Consider the following 12,525-nt stretch of genomic DNA (forward strand, 5'->3'; position numbering starts at 1 on the left):
TTCCTAACCAAGGTCTGGGATGTACTGCTGGCTGAAAAACTTATGAAGTCAAAACAGAGTGGATCAGGGAGCCAGATATAAACATTCATGGGTAAATACATGGTATTCCCTTATCTATGTTTCTAGATCATGTGAAACCTTCAGAGACAAAAAAATAACTTTGGTATTATTTGTATTTCCAAAACATTTGTGGTCTTAACCTTATTCCTAATGAACACTGGATATTGTAATAACTGCTTCTGTACATCCTCTTCCTGAGTCAGTTTGAGTTTCCTCTGGATATGTAGCAGGATAAAGTTAATGTTGTTTTTTGTTTTGTTGTTTTGTCATACTATAGTGATTCTGTACAATACCTTATAGCTGTTCCTGAATTTATGCAGTCTGTACCCATACTTCTTGGAAACTTTATAAAAAGTGAATGGTTAATAAACAGCAACACCCCTTAAAATAAATTTAAATATTAATATATATAAATGTAATTATAACTGTTTTGTTATGTCAGTTACTACCCTTTTCACCTACCTTTTTCCTATTAACTAATTTAAGAGCTGGCAAGAGTTTAGAAAAACAAAAGGCTTGTCTTTATATGTATAACATTAATAGGTAGTGACTTCAATTACATTTCAGCTATAGTTATATGTCCCATGTGCCATAGGATATATTTTATTCCCCCTCCCTGACACTGCAAATTTATGAGACCTTGGCCCAATTGGCATAGGAGGTCCAACTTCAGTTGGGCCAAAAAAGGAGAATATTTGGTGCATGCTGGGGAGGTCTGGGAAATTTCTTTGATCTAAATTGCCCAAATTGGGCATTAAAAAAAAATCCCAATGGGAAAACATTTTTCCAAATGGGAGGAAAATGATGTTTAAAAGAAAGAAAAAAGAAATGCAGAATGCATGGAAACATACCAGAGCATTTCTCCCATGCTAGCAAGAAACCCACAGGACCTTTGCTAAATAGTAGTTCATCTGACTTCAGTTCCCTACCACCACTTTAGGATTACAGCTTTGGACACTTTTAATTTATTCTTTATTCTTGTTTATTAAATCTCATTTTCCCACATATGATTAGTTCCTATGCCCAGTGCTTTTTTTCTGGGGGGACGCAGGGGTACGCATACGCCTAAACATTTTGTGAATCTAAGTTTGGCCTCATTGAGGGGCAGTATTTTAATATGAGTAGGAAAATGAGAGTACCCCTAAACATTTTTTTAGAAAAAATAAAAGCACTGTCTGTGCCAGTTCCAGCTCTGCAACTTGCAGACCTGTTTTGTGGCTCCATTTCCAGTCTTGCAACTTCTAAGCTTATATACCTGAGCCATAGCTGTCAACTTTTTCCCTTTTCTTGCGAGGAATACTATTCAGAATAAGGGAATTTTCCTTTAAAAACAGGAAAAGTTGACAGCTATGACCTGAGCACCTGCTCATTTTTAGAGTGAATGATTGTAAGTGCAAAGTACAATGGTACCTCGGGTTACAGACGCTTCAGGTTACAGACTCTGCTAACCCAGAAACAGTACTTTGGGTTAAGAACTTTGCTCCAGGATGAAAACAGAAGAGAGTCCTCCAACTCTGCTTTCTCTTGAAGCCCAGTCCTATAAACAGGGCTGCATGTAATAATAATTTTTATTTATACCCCGCCCTCCCTAGCCAAGGCCGGGCTCAAAGCGGCTAACAAGCGATAATAAAAACAAATTGAATGAATACAACTTAAAAACAAAATTAAAATACAACATTAAAATATTGAAACCTCATCGCAGGAGGAGAAAGGAAAAGAAAAAAGAAAAAGGAAGCCTGAGCTTTGTAGCCTGAGCTAAAAATAAATTCTGCACAATTTCCATGTGAAGAATAGCTAGACTGTACAGATTGAACAAATATTGTACTTCTTATATGCATAACTTATTTTGCCCTTTTTACTTATTTTTTCTGGCTTTGGTGGTAATGGAGATTGTGCAGGTCATTGAATTCTTGCTCCCAGTTACTGGCAGGCCAGTGGATTCTTGAGATTCCAGTAAAATTGCCTATATTCTTTAGTCCTATTCAGACTCTCCCAGCATACAGTGAATACATGGAAGAGGAGTGAGTGGGACTGTTCCTTCTGGCCTCGCCTGCAGTGTTGGTCACCCTACTGGCCCAGCCCCTGAATTTAACCCATAAAGGGGAAGACATCCTCCAGTGATGCAGTGGGTCAGTGTGTCTGGCTGTTAACTAGATGGTTCGAGTCCACCCTGGAGGTTCAAGGCTGTGGGCAGAATTTTTGCATTGAAGGGTGTTGGATTAGATGACCCTTGGGGTCCCTTATAGCGCTACAATCTATGATTCTAAGATCTGAAAAGCAACATCTGGGCACATACAGCTGAATGTGCTTTGGTGACCCATGTTATGGGAAACTTAAACTGTGCAGGAGTAGAAACTGTTTTTAGCTCCTACATATGTCTAGCTTTATGTACATAGTTGTTCCTTTTCAGACCTTTGGTCCAAAGTACAAAGGTCATAGATTGGTGTATGTAGAATGTGGCAATGACAGGCCAAGGAAAGTGACTCTCAATCCCTACTTCTTTAGGTCTTAATGTGTGAAGAAAGTCTGAAACTGGCTTGTCAATCACATCTGTGCAGCCATGAGGTTTAGAAACTGTAATATTATGAGTGGAAGATTATTTTATTTTATTTTTAGGATAGGTACATAGTTTGTGAACACTTTCTATATTTTTAATAATGTAATATGCTGTAATCTTTCAGAGAATAGCAATTATTTGTTCTTTCAGAATCATACAGGTAGCCTTTTATCATGTGAACAACACACCTTATAGCACAGAAGCAATTACTACACAAGTACTGGACATGATAGAATATTAAAATCTGATGAAATTATTATTAGAGCTACAAATGACTTACTTGCCTTTACAGATGAGTACTGCAGGTCTGCCCAAAAACTACCTAGTTCAGTGATATTGTGAAGGAAATGGTGGGGCGGGGGAATACAAATACAGCATTGTCTGCATGTGTGTAGTAAACGTTTTTTGGAGTTCTTGGTAACGTGTCATGTGGCAAGTCCAGGGCTATTGGAGCACAGTGAGGAAAGAAGCATTTCAAGGTACTGAGTATTTTACTCCTTGTCTCACTATGGAAATATCATGTTTCAAATGTTCAGGAAGGTTGAGAAATGAAGATTGAAAAATGATGACTTGGCAGAAACAACAAAATTGATGACATTCCTTGGTAATAAATGGTCTGGATAGAAACATTACTCACCCTTTGTGCTCTCCAGCTCAACAGCTGAATGCCTTTCTCTGAAAGCCTCTTGTGATAACATGCTCTTTTAACAATCTCTAAATTATTAAAAAGGGTATCAACTCAGAAGCAACAAACTATATTATACACACATATTGTATTATTTTTTGATTGGGCAGATGAGGCTCATCAACCTGGGAAGGTAGCCCATGTAGGAAGGAAAGCTCTGATCCTAAACTTCCACTACTTTGCGAGATATCTTTGGAAGAAGAAAAGGCTAAGGAGTAAACCCTATACAAATCCAGAGTGGAGTCCCTAAGATGGTTGGATGGCGTCTTGTATGCCTCCTTCCAGCAACTCCTGCAGGCAGGCTGGTGCCAAACATATTGCTCTGCTTTCCTTTGGACCACATCAGCAAGTCCAAGGGTTAGGCTGGGGTCTTGTCATCTGAGCAGCCCAGGACCGCCATACACACTGCCCAGGCTTGCACCCCAGGGGAGGTCACTTTAGTGCTGCTAACACAGCAGTTTGGCTTCACCCCTGGAGGCGCACCCCATTGTCTCTTGAGACAAATGGATGATTAACAACATTGATTTAAACCATTAGAATTAAAATTAAAGAACAATATGTGTCCTTCTGATTGTATGCTGTGTCGATTGTGAATATTACTGCATTTGATGATGGGCATTACTGTGTCTGGGATTTAATTAAAGATACCATAGATAGAACAGTGGTGTCCCCCATATCTGTGCATGTGTAGAGAGCAGGTTGTGGAAAGTTCCTAATAGGTGCCAAACGGATATTGAGTTCTGTATGTGCAGGTTGTTCTCAGCAGAAGCAGTGAATCTATGCTTCCATGTAGAAGAACCACCACATCCATAGCTCTGTTGGTTTGCTCCACCTAAGACATGAACCCCCCCATTAAAAAATAAATAAATAAATCATTAATTAAAATATTTATTAGCCCTCTTTCTCAGCAAAACTCCCCCAAGATGGTTTTTCCTGCCCATTGACCTCAGTGAGGGGAAATTACCATACCAGTCTTAGTGCTGTTGTAGCTTCAGACCTTTGTAGGAGGTACGTCAGGGGAAGGAGGCTTAGCATCCTGTGAATCCATAGCTGCTCCCAGAATGCCCCATTTTGACCCTCTGCACCAGTGGAACATTGCTGGTGGGGCATCCACACCCAGAATTTTTTTTCCTGGCGCTCCAAGGTGTTTCCAATAGTGTAAGTGTCATCCTGCCAGTAGAGTGATGCTTCAGTGGCCTTTGGAAGGCTGTAGGGATTGTACTGTAATGTTCTTGCTTTATTAAGGTGATATTGAAACAAGAGCCACATTTGTTTTTATTGATGTCTCAAAACTGAATGCAAAAAGTAAACACGTTTCTTAGATGCTGTACCCATCATTTCACACGTTGCTGTGTTTCGTAGCAACACCATACAAGCAGAGAGTACACTGTGTATTACTGTGAAATATTGGCTCGACACACGGCCTACAGATTCTGAGAGACTTGGAGAACATACATATCTCACTCCTTGTTAAGCAGGAATATCAGTAAAAGAGTAAAATATTACCTCTCCTAATCCAACTTAGAATAATCAGTGTGAGGACTAGAGGGGGCAATTTTCTTTTACTATTCATCAGCAAGCAACTCTGCTTATTAACTGCCCAAAAGTATGTTAAAGAGTAATAAATCTGTGATTTGAGTTTGGTATGTTAGGTTTTTCTTTAATTTGAGGTGTATCTACATATACAACTAGAAGTGGAAAGAACAGTCTTTTTTACCCTTATACTGCAATCCTGTGCACACATAATTGGGAGCAAGCCCTGCTGAACTTTAATGGAATTTATTTCCAAATAAACATACATTGGATTGCATTGCTAACTGCTTTCTCTGACTCAGATTTGCTCCAGATTTTATTTCTTTCCCTCCTTGTGTCTAACATTGTACTTTTCCAAATGATAAATGAATGGGAATGGGGTAATATAATGCAAAAGTGGTTTTACAATTTGGTATTGGAATGTATTTTTTTCTTTTTACTGTTTACTGTTGCTATAGTGCTGAACTGTTAATTTATATGTTATGAATCAGCTGTGATGCAAGTGGTCTGCTAAGTGAACAGAATGACATACAAGGAAGGTCATGTAGAATTTCAGTGAATACTTGCATCAGCAGAGTATGCTTATGAATAGAATAGACATTAGACAAGAGATTTCCAACGAAAAAACCCTTTGGTTTATTTGAACAGCGGAAAATTATCATTAGGGTTTAGAAAGATAAATACTGTAATACTTTATACTAATTAGTGACGCTGATTTCTGGGATAGCATTGGATCCATTTTCAGATGCTTTTATAAAATATCCTTGTCTAATCAAATATAAATTTTGCATTATTAAAATCAGATAAAGTGTTGAATTGATCATTATTTTGTATTGCAGATTGCTTTGAAATATGATCCACAGATAGAGGAAGATCTCCGCAATTGGATTGAAGAAGTTACTGGCATGAGCATTGGAGCCAACTTTCAATTGGGTTTAAAGGATGGCATCATACTGTGCGAGTAAGCCACATCATGCTTTATTTCAGGCAGAGCTCTTTAGTTTCTAGGCCAGTAGCCAACTTTTTCAGAAATAAGATCCACATTTAATTCTAGGACACTGTGATTTCCCCCCATTATTATTTTACCAGATATACCCAAAGACGTACTAGGGTCCCTTGCACCCTTTGTAGAGAACTTTATCAGCACCACCCACCCCCATCACTTTACTGCAGTAGCCACCAGCTGAGCCCTCCATCTCAACTGGCAAGCAGGGAGGCAGGCAGGCAGGCAGGGTCTAGTTGGGTCCCCTGTGGAGAGGGGGCTTTGAGGGCTGCATGCAAAAGTTGGGAGAAGTTAAAAGCACCTGTCAGTAGTGAGCATGAAGACAGCAGTGGCAACACTAGTCATCCTGTCACCCCTAACCCTCCCCCCATCTCAGTTTATTCTGAGGCAATTGCAATCCAAAGAACTTGCCTGTCATGCCTCTCACCGCACACAAGTAACTCTTTCCTCAAGTCGGAGAATTCGGGGGTGATTTTGCACCCCAGGCAGGGTTCTGTTTCGCCATTCCCTGGATATGCCCACTTCTCTCTCTCTCTTTTAGCATTACAATACACAAAAGAGGGCAGGGCTGCTATCTATTAACAGGTGTATAGAACAGGTAATGTTGGAAGATGCAGCTGCCCTTGCATAAATAAATAAAAGTTGCACCTAGCAAAATATTTTCTATATGACTTTTAAAAATAAAAGAACACCGTTGTCCATTATATCTGGGAACTCCTTCGCTCTGCCTTTTCTCTTCCTCTTAAAAAACAAAACACAAACAATAATAGCACTGGTATCACTACTGTGTCTTCTAAGCAACACTGAAAAGGGAATAGGATAATACACCAGAACCTTCCCTGCCAAAGAGCAATTAAAATCAGCATAAGAGCCTGCTAGATCAGGCCAATTGTCCATTTAGTGGAGCATTCTGTTCTTATAGTGGCCAACCAGATATCTGTGGAAACCTGCAAGTAGGATCCAAGCAGAATAACACTCCCATCCTGTCGTTTCCAGTAAAATTACTAAGTGTTGCTAGGGTTGCCATATTTCAAAAAGTAAAATTCTTGGATGTCCACAAACTTGTTGGCTCTTTTTATGGAAACCAAAGTTGTTGAGCCTATCTAATCGTGTTTCTAAGGGCCTGTTCACATGTTAAGAAAGAGATCTGCCCTTGATACAAAAAGCAGCATATGAAGCGAGAAACAACATTCTTTGTCTTCCCTTACTTCATTGTGCTCAGCTGCTTCAAGCAATTTTCCACCAGCCTAGCTCAAACTCCAGAAGTGAGCCAAGGGAAAAACTGCTTAAAGCAACAGATTGCAATGAGATAGGGCAGAAAGGGTGAATGGGTTTGCTCACTCATACCCCCCCCCCCCATGAATCATTCATTTCCATTTATGAGTGTATTTAAAATTTATAGGTATTTAAAATGTAACAAACTCATCGCACAAGATGGCATGTTTTTCCTGACATTCTCATTTTCTTCCTCCCCGCCCCCCAAGGAGGACATTCAGATATGTGGCTCAAGTCCCTTCTAAAGTGGGTTTACCAGCATGCCTATTATGCAAACTGCCTTCCAAATAAGCTGTATGTGCGAATAAAATATGTAGTCGTATTTTGGATCTCAAATGCCCTGGAACTCGGATGTTTTGGCTCCCAAACCCAGAAGTGAATGTTCCTATATATGAATGCTCTTTTGGAAGCCCAATGTCCGACGGGGCTTCCACGGCTTCTGATTGGCTGCAGGAGCTTCCTGCAGCCAATCAGAAGCCGCAATTTGGTTTTTGAACGTTTTGGAAGTCGAACAGACTTCCGGAATGGATTCCGTTCAACTTCCAAGGTACAACTATATATTGGTTTTTATCTGTGCATTAGTAGTGCTGTAATATGGAGATTAAAATTGGTGGTGGCTATGCGAAAAAAAGGCAGTTTATTTACTTGATTGGTTTTTACAGGCTTATCAACAAACTTCACCCGGGATCAGTAAAGAAAATCAATCAATCCAAACTAAACTGGCATCAGGTAAACAAACTAATTTAAATACTGTATTCAAATAATATAGTGTCTGTCTCTGAAGGAGAGAGAAAATATGCATGAATGAAAGCTTAATGACAGTTATTGTCACAGTGAGGCCTTCAACACCTTCGCCTTTACAGATTTATTTTTGAGGAAACAGCAATTGTTCACCTTGCAAGCATTAATGATTAAACAGTATAAAGCTTCTCTTTTTACTATTAGAATACCATTGAAAGTACCAAACCTGGTAATTTATATTATGGGAGTAGAATATTAAGAAACTAGACAATTATTGTAGAAACTAGAGAAGTGGTGGGTTTGATTACAACTTCGTTAGGCTTTGTGAAATCTTTTTCTCTTCGCAAATGCCCTTCTATTCTGCCCCCCCCCCTTGTTACAGCTATACAGTGGTGCCTCGCAAGACGAAAAGAATCCGTTCCGCGAGTCTCTTCGTCTTGCGGTTTTTTCGTCTTGCGAAGCAAGCCCATTAGTGGATTAGCGCTATTAGCGGCTTAGGGGCTTAGCGGATCAGCTGATAAGCGGCTTAGCGGATCAGCTGATAAGCGGCTTAGAAAAGGGGGGGGAGGAAAAAACCCCCGCAGGAACTCGCAAGACATTTTCGTCTTGCGAAGCAAGCCCATAGGAAATTCGTTTTGCGAAGCACCTCCAAAACGGAAAACCCTTTCGTCTAGCGGGTTTTCCGTCTTGCGAGGCATTCGTCTTGCGGGGCACCACTGTATACACTTTTAAATTATTAATTGTCCAAGGAATCTGGTCCATTGTATTTGCTTTCCAAATAAATGACCCATAGAACTACAGGAACAAATGTAATTACCCATATTGCACAAATCAGGAAAGAATAAATGGGCAATACAAAATGAAATTGAAAATAGATACTGAGACAGGAAAGGTCATAGTAGAACACTTGCCTTCTTGAGAAACTTTGTCTCTCACTGAAAACTGGATTTGAACAACTGCTGGCATACAGTAGGAAAACTAGAATAAAACTAGACCTGCCAGTTTGGCAGATCTGAACAAAGTAAAACAAAATTAAGGAGTTAAGAATGTGTGTGCTAACCATCAGATCTTTATCGGCCTATATTCTTTGCTGATTTCATTTATAGCTCAAAGGCAGGAAGCTTCTTCTTCAAGTGCTTAAAACAATCTTGAACCTATGAGTCCATCTCCGCATTGTGTGCATAATGGCACTTGGTACCTGGGCACCTTAGGAACCGCCTCCTTCCACGTTTCTCTGCACACTCCCTATCGTCATCTGGGCTCTGCTCCAAATCCTTCAGCCTCAGGAAGCAGGGCTGGTGTCTTGTCACCTAGGGACAGGGTATTTTATGTTGTGGCACCTACTATATTGAATGCCTTGCTGAATGTTGAATTTAAGGCCCAATCACTATACTGCTTCTGGTAGCTGTTGAAGCTCTGACTCTTTAAATAAACTTTTGGTTAATTTTGTAATTTATGCTGGCCGAGTTCCATTTCACTTTTGTGCTGCTGAAATTTGTTAAAACAGACTGGGTATTATTAATGTTTGAATGTGCATTGGAATTTTTAAAAGAGATTGTTTTATTCAGTTGTTATTATTGTTTAAGCCATCTTGAGTCTCCTTTGAGAAACAGGGGGAATAGAATTAAAACAAAAAACAAAAACATGCAAGTATGTGTAAGAAAATCCTGACAGCCACTCATAGGCGCCGACTCCATGGGGCCTGAGGGGGCCCGAGCCCCCTCAAAAATTCGTTTAGGGGGGCTCTGCCCCCCCAATAATTTAAGAAAAACAAAGCCACTCCCGATCTAGAGAGGGGGTGGGGTTGCGGGCTCTCGACCCATCAACAATCTCGCGGGGCTGCCCCGCGAGAAGCGGGGATTCCCCCTAGCTCATTAATATTCACCGCCCACGGCGGCAGCCAATCGGCTGCCGCAAAGGGCGGGCCCTCACAGGTTCACTTAAGGTCGGGGCAGCCCGGGGCTCGCCCCTTTCGTTCCCCCAGCAGCAGCGGTTTGGAGGTCTTGGGGCCCCCCCAATATTTTTTTCTAAGTCGGTATGGGCCCCCGCCCCCCCAATATTTTTTATAAGTCGGCACCCCTGCAGCCACTTTAAAAAGAGAAGTAGGAATGAAAGGGGGAATTTTAGAGTGGAGAACAGGTCAGGTAAAGGTTTAAGCAGCCCCAGTGTGTGCCCCCACCCCAAATTGCTTGAAACCAATTACAAAGTGGCTTTCTTTATTTTAAAAAAATCTTCCAAGTTTATTACATACTTTCCCATACAGTATTTAGTTCTGCCTTATGCAACGATATCAAGCACTAAGACCATCATGCATTTATTTAATTTCAGCTGGAGAACATTGGAAATTTTATAAAAGCCATACAACAATATGGCATGAAACCACATGATATATTTGAAGCAAATGATCTCTTTGAAAACGGAAATATGACCCAGGTTCAGACATCCCTGGTGGCACTAGCAGGTCTGGTATGTACATAATGACATATGCAGTCCAGTGCATTACATTGATCTATGTGAGTTCCATGCATTTTCATAGCTTAACTGTAATTAACCATTTTATAGCACGGTACCTTTTCATAAAGCATAGTGTTTTAGGATTCTTACAACATTTACTATCTAAAAGGATCAATACTTCAACTATGGGATGTATGTAACCAGTGGCGTAGCGTGGGTTGTCAGCACCCGGGGCAAGGCAAGTAATTTGCGCCCCCTAACCCTATCCCTAACCCCCAGATGTTGCGCCCGGTGCGGCCGGCCCCCCCGCACCCCCCACGCTACGCCACTGTATGTAATAGGTATGCCGTCTAGCAGCTATATTATATTACTCTTGGTAAAACCAAATATGAAGCTTGGCCTGCAGAAGTTGTGGGATGTTATCCATGCCTTCACCTCTGTTGCCAGGTAGCTCTTGAAACTGTACAATCAATGATCCATTAATTTATGGGTAGGCATATTAAGGCCCGGGGGCCGGATCCGGCCCTATCGCCTTCTAAATCCAGCCCACGGACGGTCCGGGAATCAGCATGTTTTTACATGAGTAGAATGTGTCCTTTTATTTAAAATGCATCTCTGGGTTATTTGTGGGGCATAGGAATTCGTTCATTTTTTTTCCTTCAAAATATAGTCCAGCCCACCACAAGGGTTGAGGGACAGTGAACTGGCCCCCTGCTGAAAAAGTTTGCTGACCCCTGCATTAATTGGTTTAAAATTGAACACAAAATTGTTAAATCAAGGACAACGAAAATAAAATGTATATTAGAAATGCTGTTATTTTATTCTCCTCCTAGGCAAAAACCAAAGGCTTTCATACTACAATCGATATTGGTGTCAAATATGCAGAAAAGCAAGCAAGAAGTTTTGATGCAGGAAAACTGAAGGCTGGACAAAGTGTGATTGGTTTGCAGGTAAGCAGAAAAGTTGAAAGTTCACTAAGGCTGCAATCCTGTACACACATACCTGGGAACAAGACCCACTGAACTCAATGGGGCTGCTTTCTGAATCCATGGGATTGTGTTGTAAATCAGTATACACAGGAAAACCTTTTAAGGTGTAATGGACACTTATTTATGCTTAGTAAACAGCAGGAGTGGCTTTGAGCCACAGCAATAGCCTGCGGAAAGAGGCACTTGCTGCTGCTTACTTGGAGGGGCAAAGCCCTGGCAGAGCCAATCTGGCATTTCCTCTGGTGCATCTGCATAGCTTCAACCTCGCCATCACTTTGTCCCTCCAGGTAAGCAGCAACAACACGAGGAAGCTATATACATGAGGAAGAATAAGGTAGGTCACAGTAGAATTGCTCTATTTTGGTCCATCATAGATCTGGTTTACCTGTTAACATGAGAAACGTGTGAATCTTCTGTTCATGTAATCAGGTGGATTGGCACTGTAATTACACAGCTGAAGTTACACGTGTTACTGGTATGGTATAGGAACAACCATGGAGGCAATTTCTACCACACCACTCAATGTAATTTGTAGAGTAGAATACAGCCATGAAGATTTCAGGTTGGCTCTCTGTAACAATGCTTGACTAACCCTCTCTGCAGTCACACATCATCTTAGTACTTTTTGTATTAGATATTTCTTTTTAGCTGAAATCTTAAGAACATAAGATGAGGGTAACAAAGTTTCATATACTGCAACATTCTGCTTCACACAGGGACCAAACAGATACACCTCTAAGGAGCCCAAACCAGAGCATAAAGGAACCCATTCTGTTGATCCTTTGAAGTTAATATAGTTGAGTTGACTCTAATAAACCCTTTGTTTTCCTTTCTGTAGTTTAGATGCAGGGATAACTGTATACAACTGATTCTTTCTTTTCCACCAGATTTCTGATCTATCTACTGTATCTATGATTCTAATTTAGCACCAGCCAACTTCATCTCAACTCGGAAGCTTCTAGAATTAGCATATATTTTAAATGGTGTTCCTTTCCAAATATGTTTGGTTTGCTTATTTACCATATTTTTCGCCCTATAGGACGCACTTTTTCCCCTCAAAAAATGAAGGGGAAATCTGGGTGCGTCCTATAGGACGAATGCAGGCTTTCGCTGAAGCTTGGAGAGCGAGAGGGGTCGGTGCGTACCGACCCCTCTCGCTCTCCAGGCTTCAGGAAGACATCCGCAGCCTAGGCAGCCCTGCGGGAGCAGCCCTCCTATTGATACATGC

At 40.9% G+C, this 12,525-nt stretch overlaps 1 protein-coding gene across 1 annotated transcript in view; it reads left to right on the forward strand.

The window, feature by feature from the left end:
* The window catches only part of CNN3 (calponin 3), a 29,090-nt gene that overhangs the window by 13,223 nt on the left and 3,342 nt on the right, over positions 1–12,525 (forward strand). Inside the window, exons 2-5 of the mRNA XM_079981683.1 lie at positions 5,675–5,796; positions 7,776–7,842; positions 10,183–10,320; positions 11,142–11,258. Coding sequence (XP_079837809.1) covers positions 5,675–5,796; positions 7,776–7,842; positions 10,183–10,320; positions 11,142–11,258 — 444 coding nt within the window. The remainder of the gene's footprint in view (positions 1–5,674; positions 5,797–7,775; positions 7,843–10,182; positions 10,321–11,141; positions 11,259–12,525) is intronic.

The sequence above is a fragment of the Podarcis cretensis genome, assembly GCF_951804945.1.
Source record: "Podarcis cretensis genome assembly, chromosome: 6".
Classification (NCBI taxonomy): Eukaryota; Metazoa; Chordata; class Lepidosauria; order Squamata; family Lacertidae; genus Podarcis; species Podarcis cretensis.